General features: G+C 39.1%; 1 protein-coding gene across 1 annotated transcript in view; it reads right to left on the minus strand.

The window, feature by feature from the left end:
• Positions 1 to 20: 20 nt before the first annotated feature.
• The window catches only part of WWTR1 (WW domain containing transcription regulator 1), a 41,434-nt gene continuing 17,664 nt past the window's right edge, over positions 21 to 23,790 (minus strand). The window contains exons 2-6 of the mRNA XM_041467691.1: positions 21,071 to 21,207; positions 10,341 to 10,504; positions 5,638 to 5,771; positions 4,972 to 5,084; positions 21 to 3,782 (exon numbers count right to left, since the gene is read on the minus strand). Coding sequence (XP_041323625.1) covers positions 3,598 to 3,782; positions 4,972 to 5,084; positions 5,638 to 5,771; positions 10,341 to 10,504; positions 21,071 to 21,207 — 733 coding nt within the window. The 3' untranslated portion in view covers positions 21 to 3,597. The remainder of the gene's footprint in view (positions 3,783 to 4,971; positions 5,085 to 5,637; positions 5,772 to 10,340; positions 10,505 to 21,070; positions 21,208 to 23,790) is intronic.

Below are 23,790 nucleotides of genomic sequence, written 5' to 3' on the forward strand. Positions count from 1 at the left end.
TAACCAATATGCATCCAAAATCTTTTAAGTTCATTTGTATTTTTTCATGTAAAAGATCAAAGAAATAATTAAATAAAGAAAAAAAACCAAAACAGAATCAAACCCAGGATACAACAGTTTGATCTGATTGCCTCTAGTACAATGTATTTCAAGGTACTAAAAATTAAAAATAAATGCTCACACAAGTCATATAAAAATGAAAAAAGTAAATAAAATAGTTAAAGAACTAGCATGTACATGGATGTATGTATTAGGAAACAGTTTTATTTGGACAACCACCCACATTTTCCTGTAATTAAAATAGAGATTTAAATCCTTCCCTTCCCCCAAACAGCATTTGTTGACAAAAAGTCAAACCCAATCCCTCCCCAAGTTACATTCTAACAGTATTACCAGAATACAAACTGTAATTAACCATGTCACATTACTTCTGTATCACCAAGACTTACATATTCCCCCTCAGGGATGGTCACAGCAAAATTGTCCAGCTGGCACATTGGTTGTATTTATACTACAAGTAGACAGTGTACAATTTAGTACAGTAAATGCTCAAAACCTGAAATAGTACAGTAAAATATTGTCAACAATAAATTTATTTTCATATTACATATGCTTTGAATACTGAAAAATTCTGCCATGAGCCTGTTTAAAGCCAGAAACTCTTTTAAAAGATAACTTTGAGAAACAGATTTTATTGTCATTGCACTTCATCAGATACATTATCTCCGTAACAAAAATTAAAAGCTGACAGTGTAAAGAACCACTTTTAATTTAATCAAGATTTGTGTCATGACTGAGTAAAGATCTAACCTAAGATTCTGGCAGCTGTTTCAGCCTGAAGTGCTGCTCCACACAGTACCTTCCTGTTTCAGATCTGGTTTACTATGGAAGTAACACAGAAACACAGTTTATGATTGCTTTATCCTTTTAAGGTCTTTGCACCAAGACACTCAAGCACCAGAAATACAAATAAAAAAGGAATCAGCCTTGCAGCTTCACAATTCTGGTAAATACCTGATGTGATTTCACTAGAAAGTGGCATTAGTTTTTGCCATACAAAGAACAGCCTCTGGCTGACAACAATGCACGTGGCTGGGCCGGAATCAGCAGCAGCTATCTCACAGAGCTGCTAGCCAACCTGCTCAGAATATCTTCTGTTATGGCAAACTTGCGTGTCCACTGGTGCAGAGCTGCTAGCAAATGGACAAACTGCATTCCCCAGACATCAGCTGCTGCAGGCTCTGCCAGCTGGCCCAGAGCAGCACTCAGGCCCAGGGCTGCTGTGGGTCATCCCAGCACCAGTGCCTGGCGGCTCCTTACGCCCAGTCAGTACTGCTGGTGACATGGCCCTGAAAGCTGGCCACGAAATCTCCAGTTCTTTACCAACATCAGTCATGGTACTAAACAACAAAGCCTCAGGACCATCTGTTTTTCGTTTAGGCTGACAACCTGAAGAAATCCTTAAAAGAGAGTTTAAAACTAATTACAGTAATATTGGTCAGCCCTGCCCGGTCCCCTGTTTATTGAAAAGAAGTTTATGCTATCTCAACAGTTAGCAAAACTAGCAAGAATATAAAAACCCCCCACCTAATAACCCCCCAAAAGAATAAAAGAAACACAATGCCCATTCAGCAATTAAATTCTGTGCAGACACGACTCTGCTGTTACATCTCTTTTTCTATTAAAAAAAAAACAAAAACCAAAAACATTTTAAAAAGCTACTTTTTACTATGTCATAAAATGTCACAACTGTAGGTCTTTGCCTAATATCTCTTTTTTCAAAATTTCAGTGTGTGTGCTTTTTATTTTCCATCCTGTAACATCATGTACACTTAGAAGTTCATCACAGACATGGTCATTTACTTTATTGAGTGCTTCTCTTTAAGTTTTTCACTGAACACTGGAGATTCATTTGCTATGTACCCCTGTCTGTAGCCATTTTCCCAGCTCGGATCTACATTTATTACCTCATCATTCGTCTTCCAAATCTGCTCTGTATTCCCACCACTTCATCGCTGACCTTTTCACCTACCTTCACCCAACCAGATGGAAAAAAGTCTTTAAGAGTCAATATTCTGATGCATCAGTAAGATCTTGCTAAGTGTAATCCGACCTGGCAAACACACATTTACACTTAGTGCTACATCTCTTCTTCTCTTTACATAGCCTGGATTAAGCTTAGAGAAAAATTATAATGCCTTTCATAAAATTACCTATTCTTCAATACAAAATGCTTATATCCATTAATTATAAATAAGATAATTTCAAAACATTTAAGAATATTCAGGACTTCATCTGCACTTCAGGGGAACTGCAGGTTTAATGTTCTTGATGTCTTCTCAGTCCCAAACCTCTGATGGGGACGTTTTGTAGGGTATATAACAGGCAAAACCACACAGCACATGCCTCATGTCCTGTGCACCAGTTATGGTAAGTGAAAGACATGAAAACTAAGCAGCCTTACCAGGTGAGTCCCAATGCTGCTTTAGCAGTGCCCTGATGAAGTTCCTGGTTCTTTTTCATGTATAGAACTACATGTATTTTTACACTGTCAGTTAAAAACATCACTGAAAACAGTATGAGGAAGGTTTTTCTCCCCCTATGCATGACATCAACAAGTTGTGCCACATTTTCCAGAACTGATTTTAAAATAATATTTTTGCACTGAAGATACTTGCCACAGATTTTATATATATAAAAAATTGCTTGTTCATGTGTTAAGTTACAAAACTGTAGTGTTTAATATAATAAACTAAAAAATCTAAGAATTTTTAAAAAATGCTTGTTTATAATACATTTCTTTGTTTTTAAAAGGCAACAGTCAGTACCAGCCTGGTTTATTTTGTAACAATACTGTAGTGTAAAAATGTTGCTAAACAATTCTGGTACTTTGAGACTAGAAGTAATCATTTTCTGAAAACTATACAGTAATTTACTGAAAAAAAGAAACTACTATAGCATTGTTTGTGCCTTCACAAATTATTATGTTTGATATGGATCATATTTGAACTGCATGCTATACAGAACAGTTAGTCACTAAGAAATAAAAAAGCTTTTTAAGGCTTAAGTAAGTTGATTTAAAAAAAGCTTCTGATAATATTGTCATAAACATAATAATAAAACTCTCTCTCTCATGAGAGTTTTATTATTAAAACTCAGGCTCTCATGCCCTGATGATTTGCATTTTTTTGAACCAAGTGACCTAGGAGTTAGCTTTTCTGATTCACAAAGGGTCTGTGATGTCAACCAGTACCCAGGAGATCAGTCAGGGATATGCACAAACATTAGCCCCTTTCTGTCCTAAAAGTGACAAGTTTCTGCCTGGTTTGAGAAGGTAAAAAAGTACACAGATGTGTAAAGTGGTATGGGTTTTTTCAAAGAAATATATATCCATGTATGTATTATATATATATGTATTTCATACTTAAATTAGTATCAATCAAATTCAGACAGATATTAAACTGACCATAAAGATGATGTAAAAAAAGTCAATAAGGCAGTATGTTGCATCTCTTGAGGATATTCAGATATTCTATGCCTACCTCAAGAGGAAAAAGAAATCTGAATTGCACTGTAGGCCCAACAAGCATTGCTTGGTTACAGCCAGGTAAGGAAGGGCTCGTTTTTGTTAAGCACTGACTCCACGTCGTTGAGAATAGGGATCAAGTCTTCTGACTCCAGAGTCCCAAGATCAACGTTTGTCCCGGGAAGACAGTCGAGGAAATCAGGGAAACGTGCTTGTTGTGGATTTATGTTCATTGCTGTCTGCGCTATAGTTTCTCCTAGGAAAAGTAAAGAAAAACTTTTGAAGTACCAAAGTCTTACTATGAGTAATTTAAAACAACAGAATTGACATAACAATTTATTCCCCCTTTCCCACGGGCACTTGGGAGCATTCCTACTCAACACAAATGTTATGTCAAAACTGCATTTAGGTATAGAGTACATATTCTCCTAAGAATACATTTCACATTCTTGCTTTGACCTCAAAAGCACAAAAGGTCCAAAGGCCCTTTCCAGCAGTGCTCAAAGCACCCAGCTCTGGTCTTCCACTTGGGAAGCATGACAGTTTCAAGTTCGTTTCCTGGTCTGCCCAGGAAGCAGCAAAGGACCCTCATGTACACTTCCATCCTGATCCCTGCACCAGGGGCAATGCTGTCTGGAGGAAAGAACTGAAAAAAGTGCTTTGCAGCAATTTAGGTCTGTAATATTACTCTTTTTTTTTTTTTCATGAATTAATAAGAACAAGCACGAAAAACATTACAGGTCTGTAATATTACTCTTTTCTTTTTTATGAATTAATAAGAACAAGCATGAAAAACATTAATAGATAAATCTTCCAATCTCCGCATAATACTGAACAAGCACGAAAAACATTAATAGATAAATCTTCCAATCTCCGCATAATACTGAATTTCTAATGACTTCAAACGGAAGTTTAGGTGAGGAAGTGCTGAGAATTTCACTCTCTGAAAAAACCCTTGATTTCCTAGTAAATTATTTCAGTATTTTAAACACCATGAGGACACTAACATCAAATAAATATGTATCAAAATGTAAGCTAGCTAAATACATTCTGTTTGAAGGCAAATGCAACTTTGCCAATGTAAGAGACTTACAAGCAAGACTTATTTCCCAGTCAGAAAATGTATTGATTTGTACACGTAACCCATAACAAGCTTTTTAGTCCCCCTACCATGGACAATAGTATGAAAACAGAAATTAAGGCTTGCATTTTCCAGGTTTTATTTATTCTGTTTAATATCAGTCTGAGGTAAAAGGGCAGAATCTGGATCTAAGTTAAAGCTGAGAACCTCCTGGGCACTAAGTACCTTCTAGGCATTTTCTCCCACAGTGCTGGTCTGTTCTCTTGATTAGGAAAGCTGGAGATTATTGTTCAGCTATGCAATTGTAAGACATTACTACTCATAATACATGGATTATACTTTAAGATAAATCTGAGTATTCTACCTGTATCCATCTCATCTACGTTGCTGAGGAAATCTTCAGGTGTTGTTGGTATGCTGTAGCATCCCAATCCCAAGCCACTGTCTGTGCTCTGTTCCCTGGAGTGGTACGGCCCACTACAAATTGAAACATGAGAACACTCAGTAAAGATGCTCTGACAGACACAGCTCCTGAGCACAGCCTTAGAAGAGAGCACAGGAGGTTACATATCAGAAATAGACACTGAGTCATTAAGCCTCATCCTGTAACTGTGGGCCACTGATCAGCCAACAAAATATTTGGGTCACATCAGCCCAAACAACAGAGAGATTTAAGCGAGGTCACTCTTAAATTTTGAAATACACACATGCATAAATAACTCTCTAGCTGAAATCAGTTCTGACAGCCTAAAAAGTTGTGTGTATTTACACTTAAGTAACATACCTATTCTACCTAGTCTTCTACATACAGTAACAATAGAATTAAAACCACCTGTTACAATTTATTACTTTTTTTTTTAAAGATTCCTTCTTGAAGCATAAACTGAAAGATTTCAGGTCAGCCACTCAGCCATACCCCCTGTTTACAGTAAATGAAAAAAGAAGATGATATAGGGACTATTTTAGAGAGACACCTGTAACAGCCTAGAGAAGGCAACAGAAGCAATTGCCTAATGAAGAATGAACTTGCCTGTTCAAGAAAGGATCAGATCCATTATTTGTAATAGGCCTCATGTCCTGTGTCATGGCAGGGGTGTTCACAGCTGTCTGAACTGGGACCATGCTTTCTGAGTCCATAGGAAGTTGTCTGCAAAGAGCAGCCTCCTGAAAAGACAAATAAACATAAGTGAAACACCATAGTCATGTAACAAGCGAACACATAACATAGACACTGAAGGAAAGTAATCCTGAGTGATGTCACTGACGAGTATTTGTTTACATTGATATGAAGAAAACCATGATGTAGACAGACAGCGTCTTTCATGCCCACCTGTGCTGGCTTAAAGCACCACAGAATCTAGCTATCAGTCCTACCGTGTCTGGAAGGCAGTCCTGTAATTCAACTACCAAAAAGTACTTAACATGCTATAAGAAAACCACTGGAACCAAGACTGTGATTCAATAATCTTTAGAATGAACACTCCGCCTAATAATAAGCATTTGCTTAATGACCTGTCTCATATCTACTATCTGCAGGATGACAAACAAGCAATCAGAGCCAAAGGAAACTTATTTTGCAACTCTTCCTGAAAGATAAATTCTTCCAGCATTATCTCTGTGAAACACACATGACATCTAGTGGTACAGAGCTCTACATAGAAGTTGTCTGACTCCAACTGGGTGTTCCACACAGAAATCCTAAGACCTTAAAATAATAAAGCTGTACTTATTTTTACCATAATTAACTCAAGTTACTTTTTTAATGAAACAAGCAACGTAAGTATTTAATTTAAATCCTAGTAGAAAACTTCTCTTCTCTGACTCAATCATTTGGTCTCCCCAGCACAGAAAGGATTAACAGGGCTTCAAAGCTAGCATATGATGTTATACTATGTTTTCAATTATTTGTTTCATTGAGGAGGAATGGTCTGGTCTCTTTGCGAATAACATAACGCATATTGGTGCCCATAAAAGCAATGTTTCCTTTATAACAAAATTATCAATATATTAATTAATAAATTACAGTTTACATTAGATGGTGTCAGTATTTAGCAAGTGTTAAGAACAAACATTCTTAAGATTCTTAAAAACTTATGTATGATAGGTTTATGATTAAATTTGTGAAGTGACAATTTTAATGGTGACATTTCTACTTAGAATTTAATCAGCTGGAGTCTGTGAAAATGTACAAACCTCAGAGAAGGGAAAGGCGGTTTTTTTAGCTGTCTAAATGCAGATATTTTCAGTACTTTTTTAAAAATATAAGAATGACATCTACAGCCACACGAGATTTAGACAGGCCATCCAAAGCAAAACATCTGTAAGCTGAAAAGCCTGCAGCACCATAAAGAAAAACTCCCACTATCAGTTACATAATCTAACTTCCTGTCTCTTCTTTGTTGCAAAACCCACCACATTTATTATAAAGTTACTTGACTGATTCTCCCTTGGGGAATGGCTCACCTCCCATGTCTTTATTTCAACATATTGCCAGTTGCTTGTAGTATTAACTGCACGTGTACTTTAAAATGTGGAACAGACTCCTGCACACTGGAGTCAGATTTGGCTGGGGAAGCAGACAGAGCACTGGCTCCACCATATGTGACATATGTTCTTCTGCTGTAGGTCATTTGTTCAGAAGTCACACTGCAATTTTAGTATTGCTACAGATGTCAGATTCCTTTGCTCCTTTGACATTATTACAGCACTGGTAATGGAGAAACTACATAATACCCAGAGCTTTATGATACCTTATTATGTCCTGTTCTCTATTCTGACTACAAGGTTTTTAAGAAAATATTTGTAAATATCCTATCCTAGGATGAAAGTCTGGCAAAAAATGGCAGAGATGTCCCACAGCCCTGTGAGCAGCAATATCAGCCTCAGCCATGCCAGTGAGCTCTCAGTCTTTGAGTGCAGGAGGGTGCCTGCACTTTGGCCAGAAGAGACCATCTCTAGCATTCAGCTAAGAAAGGACCAAGTGCCTTTAATTATCTGCTTGATACTGTGATACACATAAGCCCAAAGAAGACTTTCGAAATAAATAACAACATAAAATAAACTAAAAAACCCCACAGTATTCTGATATCAAAAAGTCATGTCAAAAACTTCATGAGTGGTTATCTTCAAAACACTTTTAAAGCTTCACAGCATTGCAGTGAGTTGAATGATTCACTGCCTCAGAACACAGTTCTGATGTAAACCCTTTTTCAGCTGTATGCCAGACAAGCACAGAAATTTCTTGTCAAATTTCCTGGAACTCTTCTCAGCAGAACTGACCTGAGCTCCATCCTTAGTTGCCAAACCCCCATTTCCAGCTGGGGGAGATGAGTGAGAGCATTTTCATAGTGCATTTACTGGTAGGTGCAATTCCTCTTCTGCCAGTCTTCATACTTAGGGTGGAAAGCAAGAGATGTAGACATTGCCTGTGCCACCAGTAAATCACACCCTCGGCCAGCCTGTGCAGTGGAAGGAGCACAGCAGGTCATTTTTCTCTTCAGGTTGTAGCAGGCCAGTAAAGGTCTACTCTGCGAGGACAAACAGTAATAAATGTTCCTCTGCGTGTTCCTCCACTGCTTCTTCAGCCTCTTCTAAGCGCCTGTAACCTTCTGTGGACAATTTATGCAATAGGAGCCCGGGACCAGAAAGAAGCCTCTGAGAAGTGTTGCCTTTTTGGGACTATTTGTACACTTCAAATGTATTCACAAATGCAGTGCATAATGGCCCTGGTGCACACAGAGAAGTGCTGGGGCACCTTCTCTGCAGGACCTTGCAGAGATTTCTGACTGACATTGCCTCTACCAACTTCCATTTCCAAGAAGCTCTTAAGTAGCAAGCAGATTCTCTCTTTCCCTTTGGAAAGCTGGCAAAACCAAATTAGTATAAAAGAACATTAACTCCTTATAGAATAATAAAACTGAGTAAGGAAACCTTTAAATAGATGCTATCATACTGTTTTTCTGAAATGCTGCCCTTCTGGCAGGTACTGAATCTAGAGTTCTAGGGTTTTAGCAACTACATGAAGAGGTGGACAAAGAAGGAAAGAAATTCCCTAAGCCAAGAGTTTCAGAGCTGTGACCTCTTCCTGGCTGGGCATGCTGCTCCACCCCAGCAGCTGCTGCCAGGAGTGGCTGTGGGGAGCCAGCAGCTGCTACTGGGCTGGAAGGTTTGTGACCGTCCAGAGAATCCTTCCCCTCTCACTGAAATGCTCTGCTCCTCCTCGCAGCTGCTAGCAGCAGCATACACCCTTACTCAGCATCTTTCCCTTAGATAGGTTACACTAGAAAAGCAAAAACAGCAAGGGAGGGTCAGGACAGGAGTAACTGCACTTGGACAGTGATGACCCAAGAGCATAACTGCACCCTCAGCTGCCAGGGTTCAGGATTCTGAGGTTACTGGAAGGAAGTTCACAACATTCTGTGAGGAAGAAGAGATTTTGCATCTTGCTTCCCTCCCTAAGAGTTACACCAGTTGTAAAACTTCAGTAATGCAAAGTGACGCTGTACTGCCTCATGCAAGGTGGAGCTCCAACAAACACAGCAAGGGCAGGGTGGTACAGGGCAAGTGAGTGGAAGTCTTGACTGAGCATGGCACAGCTGCAGAGTGCTGTGAATGAACTGGTTTCAAAGTCAGCAAAGCAGCAAAACCCTCCCTTGTGTTAATGGCACAACTGTTTTGAAGCCTAATTTGCTCATCTTGAATCAAGAAAAGAGCCAAAGAAAGTAAAAATAACTAAGCATGTTGTTAGCATGAAGACAATCATCAGTAAGCTCCTGCCAAATACCCTCACTCTCTTCTCACGTCCATCTCTGTCATGAGCTCCTCATGGGAAAGGAGAAGCCACACAAAAGACTTGAGACACTGCCCGTGTCAGAGACTGCCACCTTAATCTTGTGAAAGTTGCTCTTTTTAAAGGTACTTAGAACTGGTAATTGCAGCATTTACAAGGCTACAAATAATGATGTGTTTCTTGATAAAGTGTACTTCTTTCATGCTGTTTCTGAGAGAAACAGATTATTTTTCTTTTCCACTAAGGAATCCGATTAATACCCCATACAAAGACAACACCACTAGTGGACTTGTCTGTAACAGATGAAAGACAATTCTTAAAATTTTGTTTTCTTAAGGCAGTATAAAGGTAATTACATATGTAATTTCCTTTGTAATATGTACAGTATGAGTCATTATATAGAGCTGAAACTTAAGAAATAGAACTATAAGCAAAACATCCACAAATAACCAAATCTGAAAAGTCTTCAGATCAGAAGTATTCATGTCAGATGTGAATGTGATTTTATTTTAACTAAAAGGCAAAGGGTGCAAATTAAGAGAGTACAGACTGGAGTCAAGAACAATTCCATATGCTCTTCCTTTATCTTGAGTGAAGTATGAACATGATTCTCCTATGCAAACCAAGTTAAACTGCACATGAATCAGTGTTACTTGCCCTAGTTGCTTACACAGACACAGAACAGAATTTGGCCCTTACATGACTATTAAGAGAGACTGTTAAGAAAGATGCCAGGTCAGTTAACTTCTGACTGATGGCCATCCCATGCTCTGTTCAGTTTTGAGAAAAAAAAAATGAAATTATCTGTTTATATTAGCTTTTTGGTTACCCTTCTATAAAACCGTAGTTAGTCTTGACATAAAGTAACAGAAGCATACTTGTTAAAAATTTGAATGCATTGAACTAAAAGCTCCCGAACAAACTGAGAGTATCTTTGGTGTTACCTGTCGCAGTAACTCCTCCTGACGCATCCGAATTCGCTCCCTCTCCATCTGGATTCTCTGGAGCCTCAGCTTCTGCTGCTGCTGCTGCGTGGCCAGCAGGGTCGGGGGCTGCGGGGGGCGGCTCTGCTGCGGCAGGGCTGCGCTGGGGGGCTGCGGCTGCATCACTGCGGGAACACAACAACGCAGGGCACCTCGCGGGCAGCCGCGCTGCCACCAACGCGGGCCCGCGACACGCTGCTCTCCTACAGGAACCATCACTGGAATCGCTGTGCTTCAAACGACCGCGAGAGCTACTGCGCCTGGCAAGAGCTGCACTAGCAACTGCTTAATAAACGACTTTTAATGCTCTGAGTGTATCAAACTGGAACACTTGCAATACGACAAGTATTGATATTTGTCCTGGTATGCTCAAATATTTACCTCATGAACCAGTAAATAACATTTTTTTAATTGAAAATTCCTAAAAATGTGTGCCTATAATAGGCAGTAAGCTAGTAAAAATATTTCAACTTAACATTTTCTTTACTGACGAATTTAAATCTATTATTATTACCAGAAGTAATTTCAAATTAACAACTGAAACCTTTTCTGTCAGGATATGACCCATCAGTCCCCCACCTTTGGTAGGATATTCTCAAGGCTGACAGGGGAAGAACATCATAGATGGCAGGGTTAGAAACAGGGCCTTTACTAAGCAAACCTGAGTTATACCCCGGTAAACCCCATCATTTGCTGACAGAAGGCTGCTGCTGAGCAAGTTAATGCTGCTTAGATTGTTAATGTTTTTTAAATCAGCATCATCTTTTCTGATCAAATTCAGAAACTATAAATCAGAGCAGAATTCTCTGTGAGATGGACATTTTTATTCACAGAACTGCTATGAAAGAAACTTTGAGTTTGTGTAGCTCTCTGTGCGCCTGTCACCTCAGACAGCAGGTATCACTCCTGATTTACCAAGACAAATTTCTTCCCATTTATGGTGCTAAGAATAGCATCCAGCATTGAAATCCTCCAGACAAGCCAGGAGTGAAACACAGTGAATTTTCAACATTTTAACTCTATGGTTTGTTCAGGACCCAGGTTAGATTTATTACTGATGCAGATCAGGCCTAGCTGCATGGACCAGGTGAGAATTAGTCCTGGGCTACCTCCAGGGCCAGTGTGGATCTAAGGGCAGCTTTACTACCTGTAGGTGGTGCAAAGCCCACACTAATAAATCCTTCTGGACCTTGTGGAAAGCATGCAAGCAGACCCAAACCATCTTTGCAACTTGCTTCCAGAAGCAGGTGTTCTGGAGAGTACAGCACAGATTGGTGCCAGTGTCTCATCCCATGGCAGGTTTAGATTGGAGATTAGGAAAAATTTCTTTGCCAAAAGGTTTGTCCAGCTCTGGCACAGGCTGATCAGGACAGTGACCCATCCCTTGAGGACTTTAAAAGCTGTGTGGTTGTAGCACTTGAGGACTTGGGTCAGTGGTGGCCTTGGTAGTGCTGGGTTAATGGTTAGACTTGATCATCTTTGAGGGCTTTTCCAACCCAAATGATTCATTGACTCCAATTCTATCAGATCTGGACTAGATCTTAACACAATTTCATATGCAACACTATAGGTAATGTCAGGTGGATTTTGTCCTGCAACCCCACCTACCTGGGCAAACCCAGCACCCAGGCAGAACACCTGCCTCTTCAAAAGCAGTGTGATGATACAGTTATTACAGGGCTAAGACTTTTTACTGCTTTACCAATTTTCACTGTGTCAGTTTTTCAAACAACAAGGAAAAGAATTTAATAAACTAAGTTGCTTTTCTTAATGGTAGAGTTGTAATGATATGCATAGGGGAAATGGAAAAATATTGTATCTGGAATACTTTTAAGCATGCTTGATAGGTCTGATACCGCATAGACTTCAAACTAATAGTGAATCTTTAAATATACTGGTTGAATAAAAAGAATCCCAACACTGGACAAATTACCCTTGTGGTATATACTTGTAGCTTGGTTTGTGAAAAATATTTTACCTAAGTGCTTTTCCTGGGACTGCTCAACTGAAGCAGAACTGAACGCAGGCAGTAAAAGTGGGTTGGTATACAGCTGGTAACTTCTTGCCACTAATGGTCTGAACATGCCCAGTGAAAGGAAAGTCTTGTGTCAGCTCCAGTGAGCAACTTAACAAACAATGACATTCTACAAATCTCTGCTCCTTGTGATATAATCACATGGCACATCTGTTGTGCTATTTATGAGGTTTTAGTAACTCCTGCTTTAATTTTTCAATATTTCAGCTCTGAATTTGTATTTGAATGGTAAGAGGAACATAATGGAGTTTGGATTAAAACAGAAAAACCTGCAGTTCACATTCCAACTAGACTGCCCACCACAGGCCCCACTCTGACAGCACCAGACACACCAGGGACCCCTGACAGCTCCTCTCAGCCAGAGCTCCGCGCAGCCTTTGGACCATCAGGCTGGTTTTGAGAGGTTAAAAAGTTACTAAAGCAAAAAACAATTGGTCTTCAGTAAGCTTCAATTCACTAGGCAGGCTCTGTGACTCCAGTGTAACATTTCTAAAGTTTTGCAAAGAAAAAAAATATTCAAAAGCTCAAATCTACCACTCTGTGGTAAAGGAGACTGGGTCTGACATAAGAGGAGAAAAGTATCATCATTACAGCAGACAGATTCAGGGTGGCCTTAAATTCAGTTCTCTTGGGGAAAATCTAATTTATTTGCAAAATGAAGTAAGTCTTTCAATAAACAGCCATTATGCAATTATCCAGTCCAAATGAAAGCAAGTAAAAACATGGAGCTAAGTTCTAAACCTGAACTATGCAAGCACAGTCCCATTGCAGTCCATGAAATTGCAATTATTTAGTTTACATCAAGTTAGACCCATGTGGTTTTCTTTTTCCAGTTAGAAGAAAAATAAAAGAATTCTTTTATTGCTTTTGTTTGCCTTTAAAGTAATAATGATATCCTAGTGAATTAGGTTTTCTGACACTGTAGGAGACCTTTCTGTTGATGACTTTGCTGGATATATACTAGGCAAGGATTATTTTGTGGACAAGACACATGCAAGTTGCAGAAGCCAAAACATGCAAGTGTCAATCATTTCTGACATATGCATTGAACTGATTGCACCTACTTTTATTATTTAAGCATCAGAAGTGCAACTGTGGGTCTTTCTGCTCTGTTTATAGGCAGCCCAGACCCAAATTCAGATGAACTAGCCAAAGCCAGGTCTCATGCAACACAGTCTGATGAAAAACAAATGTCTACAAAGGCTAAAAAAAACCCCAAAAACTGAAAAACCAGCCATACTAAAGTTCTGACTTAGTCATGACACTGTAAAGAAAAAAAAAGACTGGGCTCCCCTCCTTTTCTCACTCCACTTCAGCCAACAAAGAACTGCTTGTTTCATTTACTTCCCAGAAAGAAGCATTAGCCTTCTAACAAGGTCAGCAAAAAATGCTGCTTTTCAGTTCTGGTGCATTTTGTTCCAAAAATCTGTAAAGTATTAAAGCAAAAAGTTGCACTATCCCAGTGCACAGAGACTCCTTTATTCAGATTTCTGAACTGAAATTAGCTATACAGAAGTTTCTCAACATTTTCAATGGTTAAGCCTGTGATATCCACATTTAACTAATCTTTCCTGTCTTCAATGATTTAAGACTAAAAAAAACCAATACAAACAACCTGCAGGTGCAACATCAAAGCTACGATTTAGCAGGAAGTTATTTAGAAGATTGGAGATTTACTCTGCAAGCACTTTATTTATTTAACAATAAATAAATACATTTATTTATTTAACAATAAATCAGTAACAAAAAGTGATGATGGGAGCTGCTTGAGTAGACAGACAGCTTTAATGCTAATGATTAATTACTGATGACTGTTAGATTTAAAATATTTAATAAATTATTTTTACTTTTGCTTCATGCAGTCTTCAGCTTTTACATCTCATTCACTTTGAAACTATGGAAATGACCCTCCACACTTGCACTGGCACATGTTTGGATTACTAACCCTGAAGGGAAATGCTTACACCAACAGGAACTTCTTTGTGTCAAAATTAAAAATTACTAGAGTTTGAAAAAACGCCAACATCTCTCTTGAACACCTCAACCTTTAGCATTTCAGATTTACTAGATGGTCAGTTGCTGATTCAAAGGTGTATGTCCTTTGATTTAATTTACCTGATACTGAAGTTACTTCCTATTAGACTCTGGACCTATTAACCACTGTCCTTAAATATAAATAAATTACTCCATTTGAAATCTGACTGATAAATCACTTGTTAGAGGTTTTAATTGCAAACTACCAAAATCCCCTCATTCTTTTGAGAGCTGCATCACAAAACACTCATTCCCACAAATGAACATGCAAGTCCTCTACAATGCTTTCAGGTCTCAGAAAGTAATCATCAGAAGCAGGTGCCAAGATTATTCACATTGACCACAAATGAATTGTGTTTGCTTCTTTCAGGATATCCAGTAATTAAAAATGATCTGGAACAGGAAGCCTTTCCACCACGCAGGTGGTATGAGGGTACAGACTACAGAGAGGGAAAAACATATTCCTCTCAGTGTCACACATTTCTACCCAGACAAACCAAGACTTGAAAACTCCTGGACATTAGTGAACACTCTTCATGGACATCAGTGAACACTAAAATACACATCATCTGGTTTTGAACACTTTGGGAGTTTCTGTGTTCTTATCTCCAGAGACTGCTTTGACATAGTTACCAAAACTGCCTTTTATCATCCTTAAACAATAGTAGCTACACCTCTTTTATCCTGGCAGGATATGGAAACTTTGGTTCATGTGTTTATTGTTCCTAGACAGGATTTTGGCATTGTTTTATTGATTGGATTTCCTGGCTGGTTAAAAAAAAATGAAAGCAGAGATAAAGTGCTATAACTCCCAGCTGTCCAGACCTATTTGAAATACCACTACCAATACAGTTGAAAGCTAAACTTCTTAGACTCATGGATGATTTTCTATTAAACAAGCATCAGAGGCTCTTCACAATAAAAAATTCTAATCTGTAATACGCAAATTCCTACATCTTAGAGAACCAGTGAATTAGTAGTGAAAGTCATCCTGCTTGTATCACTTGGATCATGCCAGCTTCTGGGTCTTGACAGAATAACTTCTGAGGTAATGTTCTCTTCTTCAGAAGGGAAAACCAAAAATTAAATATTTCTTCACCTGGAGTTTGACACAAGAAGTAAATGTGGTTGAATTCTCAGGATCAATGCATACAGTGATCCTAAACAAATTAACATCAGGTTTTCCACTGTCTTCTGCCTGAACTGGTTGATTTATAAAATGAAGATAGATATTACCAGCTTCTGCCAGAGATGAGCCATGTTATTTTTCTTATAGTCAGTATTTACACATAATCTGATCAAGTGAAAAGTGGAGATGTCAAGAACAAACTAATGTACATGTGGCACCCTTTTCCCTCTGACAGAAATTCTTCTCCATTCTTAAGTGTTTGCTTGTGTGCATGGATGTGGATGTGGGTGTGGGACATGTTCTGAAACTGCTCCACTCAGTGCTGATGATAGAACATCCATTTTCTTCATGGTGCCAGTCTCCTTCCTGATGAACACATGGGAACTGCACCAGGACCTTCTCCTCTGTCACAAAGGATTTCTACCTGCGTGCACAAAGCTTCTGCTCTGGTCCCACCACTGACCCTGCTTTCAGCAGAGGCTGGGTTGGAGCCCTTGCAAGGGGCACTTCAGCTATTCTGTGATGGACACAGCCATAACCTGTGCAAGCCTTCAGCTGTGTGTGGAAACTTATCCAGGGAAGAAGTCCTTACCTCAGAACAGGCATCTGCACCTCTGAGAGCTCACAACATCAATACTGATCTCCCAGCAACTGTCCCTCCATTCAGTACACCTGAATGAGTCCACTAATGAGCTTCTTACCAAACTTTCTTGAGGATGTGACTAGCAGACAGCTGATAAACCAGTAGCACAGAGATAAAGTACTACAATCTGCTCCAGATATAGAGAGAGTACAGGAACACTGAAAATCTCAGGAACTGTAACACTTATTATGATTTTTTTCCCCTGCAAATGTGCGTATTAATGAATTCATTTTGGCAGAACCTAAGAGAATATATATTTACTACGTCAGTGTACAGAATTAAAAGTGATCCAGATACATTTTCTGAAGGCAGCCTTATCTGGGCCAACACATACTATATATCAACCATCATTGCAGAACAGCCCCAGTCAGCAGGGACCTTGAAAGACCATCCTGTACAAACTTACCTGGAAAATAACACATTGCAAGGGAGAAAACAGAGGGTAATAGAAGATGGCTCAGCTCTAAGATCCACATGAACGGAGTTGCTCCTGAGCTCCAGACCTTGTCACTCCCTCCCTGACAGCCAGGTCATAAGTAACTACAGCATTTAAAACCCTTTCTGCCCATCAATCCCATCTCTGTGCACAGTCTGATGAATCACACAAGTTCTCTTTTGTAGCAGAAGGAGTAAAACCAGGCACACCTTGCTGTAATTGCTGCTGCTGGAATGTCCACTGTGGAGAAAGGCAAAGGGGACAGTGGTGGCTGGGCAGCAGGGAGCATCAGGGACACCCCATCTGGCTGGGCTTTGGCAGCTTGAGTTAGACCAAACACCAATTTTAACCACAGGTAGATAAATTGAAAGCCCCTATCCACACCCAAACAAACTCAGAGGCCTTTCACAGAGTGGCAATGTCCAAAACTCTCAAACCAGCAAACTCTGGGCACTGCTTAACACACATTTCTGTCACTCACACGGGATGTAGAATAACTGTGCCTTGCAGCCTGCAACTGCCATTTGCTCCAAGGCCCAAATCCCACATCCAGCTGGGTGGGCAAGAAGTCTTCTGAGCTTTTTGCAGATAGCATGTTCTTTTTGTATGAGCTTTTTAAGGAACTCACATATAAATTCAAGCTAACTTATACAGAAAACATAAATGCTCTTAGAGGGGTTCATTATTTTATGGCAAAGTATGTTGCAAATTATTAAATTTGGAAAATATTTAAATGAAGACCAGATTGTGTTTACCCACTGGATGAAGAGTACAATCACAAAAGAAATCTGTTTAAAACACTTTGAAGGGACAAGGATGGAAATAACAATGGTTTTGAATGTTGCTTAATGTAGAATAGAGAAAGACTACAAAACAAGAAGCATTTAATTAAAAAAATCTTGCAAAAGAAACTACGGTAAGGAGCTAGATTTTCCCCTAAATCTTGCTACATGCAGTCCAGAATCACCCTCCACAACCTTCTGTCGGCAGGGAATGCCACGGGGCAGCTCGGGCTGAGGCAGCAGTGTGACCCTCATCCCGGGGCGCTGCTGCCGCGCTCCTCTGGGCACAGCATCCCTGCGGATCGCTCTCCTGCCCCGGGGACCTCGGCCTGACAGCTGAACGGGGACTTGAGAAACCCCTCCTTCCACAAACGGCCTTCATTCTACTGCAATACCCGACTGGCAGGAGGGAGGCAATACCTTATCCATCAGCTGGAAAAGACTGTTTCAGAATGGGCGGGAAGTGAGGATCTCTGCAGAATCAGCACCACGGTAAAGGAAGTGTCTGAATGTGCAAGAAATACACTGTTTCTGCTTGTCTTTAGTCTGACGCTGACCACCTTCCCTTTGCTTCCAACATCAAAACATACATGAAACATTCCTATTAATGCTGGGCTTTCCTTAGTGTATACATCTACAAACCATCTTAGAAGAACAACAATGGTAAAATGTTAAGAAAAAACAAATTGAACAAGTCTAAATATATGCTAACCTGCAAGAACATGTTTCCTTTTCATTCATGAAATGTCACTGAATTTAGTTGTGCTGTATAAAGCACACAGAAACCTGCCTAGCATATATTACTTTCCTGCAAATTCAACAAGATGCATCAAAGGAAAAAACACCCGATGCCTTTGTTCTATAACATTTAAAAGGCACTGCTTTAAATGTTAGTGTGAAAACTAACACTAATAAAGTGGTCACTTATAGCTCATAAATAGGCAACATAATACCATAGTAAGAGAAGAGCTAGAAAAATACAGCAGATTTTTTTCCAGAATGACTACTAACTTCAACCAACTTTCACTATATGCTTCTGTATGCCTCCAACACAAGCATACTATGATTTGGTATCACTTAGTGCCACTCTGTGCTTTGATAAAATGTTTGTCAGTGCCTTTGTAGAATTCCCAGAAAATATTGCTGAAAGAAGTTTATAAAACAAGCTGTACAAAACATATTTTCCTCCTCTTCATAAGAAATACAAGAAAAACACATGTGTTAGTAATTGGAAGTGCAGACCAGTGTGCAGACCTGAAATACTTCAATCCTTTTAAGTGGCACATCTTCAAAAGAAAAACTTCTTTTAGTTCCTACAGTAGGAAAAAACCCCAAAACTACTAAGGCAAAAGACAGATGCACAGACTTCATTTGCAGCAAGGTCACAAAATGAGGGCCAAAGAGCGGCAGGGATGCAGCTCCCACTGCTCCTGCCACGTCTGTGAGCTGTGCCCTGGCTGGGGCAGCAGAGCCAGACCTGGGGCTGAGCAGCTGCTCTGCTGCCAGCACAGGGCAGCACAAAGGCCTTCCTTTGGCCAGGCCATTTAAAAATAGAGGCATTCTACTTCAGCACTGGAAACGACAGGCACATGCATTTTAAACTGCCACGTGAAGTATTCAGAGGCTGCAGCGCTCTCTGCAGATTACTGCAACCTTTCTGTGTAATTCCTCTGTGTGCATTTACAGGCACATACACACAGTTTTTAGATTAAATCTTACAAGATATATTTTTTAATAAAATAGTGTCACATTTAGTGTGCCTTTGAAAGCCATCAAAATGAGAAAAAGCTCACCAAGACATATTGATGGAACGTTTTCTGGATTAAATAAATATGGATACTTTGCAGGTTTTTACATACTATTTCTAGTGGGAAATTCAATCACACATCTGAACCACTATGCCAAAAACTGCATATAAACCTACACAAAAAGTAGAACCTCATATTTATGTATATGTATATGTGTATGTGTATGTGTATGTGTATGTATATGTATATGTATATGTATATGTATGGTACTGAATGAAATACAGGCTGTATTTCATGGGACAGATTTTGAAGTTTGTGGAAATACTCTAACTGGGCACATGAAATACCTTCAAGAACAGACTTTTCATTAGGTATAAAATTTCTTATCCTTTGAATCTCAAGAAAGACCCTCCTCTAAAATTCGGTATACATGTGTTCTAGTCCAGGATTTGGCTTTCATTCACTTCCACTAATAAACTGAGGGGAAAAATGTTCTGTACACTGTCCTGATTTATGGCCCTGCTGTTTTTTAACTAGGGACAATGCAACAGATGTTAACATAAGTGGAGGAGTTGGTATGAACAAAAACCCTGCTGTCCTATTCTTACCTCTCAGCCATTCCAGCACTGCTATAAACAGACTGACCCACACGCAGCTGTGGTTTGAAGCCACAGCAGAGCAACTGTTAGTTTCACCATGTGCTATGACACTCTGCACATACCCTAACCTTGCAGATTTTATTCAGGTTTCTTCTGCAGATATCCACTCTCACATTATGGTTTGCAACTGCCCACTAGATCTTGTCTTACATCTTACTAAAGTAACCAACACTCTTACTGCATATATGCAAGCAAAGCAGCTGATGAGACAAAGGTAGAAAAAAGAACTGAAGCTAATTACCTCAGAGGTCCTAGGTGTTTCTTATAAATTAAAGACCAAAGTAAATACTGCACTACTTCTATTGGTGATCATTAGCAGACATATGTTCAGCGTTTTCTTGGCATGTGAAGAGACAGCACTCATGAACCACACTGCAAGTGGACAATCAAGAAATCATGAGATCAACTTACCAAAAATTAACCAAAACAAGAAACTGCTATGTGTTTTAAAGTCTCCCTTTTTGAATCTTGAGCCTGTAAGCTCATCTTCTTGAGTAGTAGAAAAGTTAAAGCTCCAGAAGTGAAATATTAGGGATTATTTGTAATTCTCAATTATACGTGAAAATGTTTTCTTCCATTTACAATTTTCCTTTAAAATGTTCGAGTTTTAATGGCTTTACTTTCACTAAGGCTTAAATCTGGCAATATCAGATTTATGTAAATTGACGATTGAATTTACACTTGAAGTGCTAAACAGAAACAGCAAGGGAACCACACCAGTTATAAGAATTTTGTGGGTAATTCATACTGCAAAGACTTTTAAGTGGTTTGCAAATTGCTTCCAGTGCAGAACCTCACTATGCAAAAGCCCCACAACCATAAACAGACTAACAAGCAAACCAGCTACACCTTCTGACCTGAAGAAACATAGGACTAACTGTGGACAAGTTATCCAACATGATATGGGGTTTTATACACCTCAGAACAGAAAAGCACAGACAGAATTTATTCTTCTATGTCTAACACTATGCCAAAAAGTCATGGAGGCTCTAAAATAGATCACAAGATGTTAGAACTTCACCTTAAACAGTACAAATTCACTTGCTGCCAAGTCTACAGAGGTGAAAACTGAGTAAGTGAAGGGGAGGACGTACTGATACTGTTAGGTCTGATAGCAGAACCAGAGCTACCTTCTTGAACCAAAAATTACTTTGACAAACAAATCAGGAGGTGTATCTCCTATCTCTTTTGTGTTTTCACCAGAGAGATGCCATCGAGTACTCACTGAGATTTGGCTGAGACATTGCCATGGTCCTCTGTGGTGCTGGTGTGGACGTGGCTGCAGGATGGTGGCTAACGTGATTCAGCAGCTGGTTCATAGGTTTTCGAGGATCTTGCCATGTTGTAATTTTTTCTATATGACTGAGAAAAAAAAATAGATGCAAGCTTAAAAAAGAAGATACAAGCTTAACATACAATACCTGGTATATTATATAGACAGTTAAGCATAATGTCATGAAAGTCCTATTTGGTTTTCTTATTCCATATCTGCCCTTGTCATCTCACCCTCACCCACCTGAAATTATCTATCATCTGGTTACTCACTTTTTCTTCTGATCTTCTGCCCCTGCTGTTCTAATTTCTTTTTGCTCTACTGCTGAATAATTACTTTTACTTGAGCAATTGGAAAATTCTATTGTCATACTGAAAATCTGTCATACACACTCATCTTCAGATTATTTAATTGTCTGAAAGTTGTTTACTCTTGTCCTACCAGTCTTTTTCTACATACTCAATATATGGCCACTCCTCACTCACCAATTGTAATTTTCCTGAGTATTGAAAAGACAAGTATTTGTCTTGCCAAATCCAACCACTTTCTTGCTTTCCACATGATGAAAACTAGCCTTTCTATATGTCTCCAAGAACACCAGCATATATTCCCACTACCAAACCAGGCAGATTACAGCTTTATGACTCATGTGTAATCACCAATTTCTCTGTAAAGGTACCAAGAGTTTTTACTGCAATGCAGTTAACAATATACCTGCCATTTCCATATGCAAACTCTCACATACATGTATTCTCCTGAAAACAGTGGAGTCATGCACAAACCCACATAAATTTTACAGTAAAGTAACAATAACAATGATCACTGTAAAGTATTTTTGGCCCCAGAATTCAGTGGTGAAAGAACTATGGTTTTGTTGCAACTGAAAACTTACATGGAAATGCATCTGTTTTGTAAGAAACTTAACAGGAGAAGCATTTTAAGGATGAGCATGTAATTCTATTTGAAACAAGAAAAGAAAAAGGAAGTATGTTGAAGCAATCAATAGTCTAGTCTATCAAGGGATTGCCTGGCTCCAAGCCCAACCAGCTAACCAGGTTACTGTCTGTACTTGAGTGGGTTCTCCTTTTTTAGCTTTTTTGTTACAAAGAGGTAAGTCTTTAAGAAGAACACGTCAAGGGACATAAAAATTTAAACATTCTCTGTCTGGAAAACCATTTTGATCCAACTTTCATAAAAGAATAGCCTAAAATTTTTACTGAGCTCCATCTTAAACTTGCCATGGCTTTTGCAGACCCCAGTGGCACAGCCACCACAGCTGTCACCACTCCACACCCAGCTGATCACCAGACCAATTTCACAACCAAGTTTCAGTCTATATTGTGATGTACATCTCAGGTATTACCAAAAATAGTGTGAATTACAAGAAGAGAAAAAAGAAAGGAACCTAGACCATTTTTTAAAGAACAGGAAAATGTGACATCTTTATGCAGTCTGCAGCCATTTTCTTCTCCCAATATTTTGCATTTCATGTGCAGTTCTCAAACAGAAGATCACACTTTTACATGATTGTTATTCAGCCTCAAACTGCTGAGTCACTTCCTTCCTTCACAGCTTCTAGAGTATTTGTTGTTATTCACAATGAAACCACTCACCATTGCTTCTCTCTAGGACTGAAACACTTTATTCTGCTGCCACTGTAATTACATTTTAGCTTTTATTCTCTTTACTCTTACATTTCAAGTATAAGAATTCTTGCATACGGTGCATGAAGTCACAGAGCCTCAAACTTTAACATTTTGCCTCATCTATTAGATTGAAATAGAACTACGTAGATAAGTAAAGAACTTCTATTACTTACTTCTATAACTTTTATAAGATTATTTGAGGTATATTCAAACATATGACAAGGCTGCCCCAAAATCCATACTAGAATTCTCACTTTCAAGTTTTTCATAAGCAATTTTTGCATCTCTTATTATTATAAATCCTAATATGAGAGCTGGCCATTTTTCAACAAGGTCTTCATTCATAAACAAGCAGAACAGAAAAGCAGAGATGTCCATTTTAGCTTCTCTTTCTGCATCACGAGTGAGACTGATGGGGTTCTCCATATGCAAACAAGAATTTTACATGTTCCAATAAAATCAGGGAAAGTTAAATATTTACAAACTCAATGATAAAAAAATTCAAATGAGACACACAAGAATCTCACAAATAGGACAGAGAACATGCTCCCATAACTGCTTCTGCAACCTGCTCAGATGATGGCACTCCCACCCATGAAGTCCTGCAGTGCTCCAATTCAGCAAGTGGCAAATTGCATCCCAACAGTGGACCCTCATTAAAGAAAACTTAAACCAAAGCTCAGATATAAACAGCTGAGTATTTCACTCAGACTTCAGGATTCTGTTCCACCTGTGGCACCTTAGGCTTCTGTTAAATGCCTCCTGTTTGGGTGTCAGCCTCCTCCTGAATTTGTGCTGCTGCATTTTGTAACTGCAAGGCTCTAATCCCTGACTTCCACTGCAGCCTTGCCAAGACATCTCAGTCAGTTTAAATCAGCAAGCAGCAGCACGAGGGACACCGATTCTCCTTCTGCCTGCATGCACTCCAACAACCCATGTATCTCAGCGGGTTCTGTTTTCAGACCTTTTTTTCGTAGTTTTTTGTTTTGTTTTTTTTCTGGTATTAGGAAATTCAGCAACTAATTC

Source organism: Pyrgilauda ruficollis, unplaced genomic scaffold, assembly GCF_017590135.1.
Source record: "Pyrgilauda ruficollis isolate IOZ18807 unplaced genomic scaffold, ASM1759013v1 scaffold21, whole genome shotgun sequence".
Taxonomy (NCBI): Eukaryota; Metazoa; Chordata; class Aves; order Passeriformes; family Passeridae; genus Pyrgilauda; species Pyrgilauda ruficollis.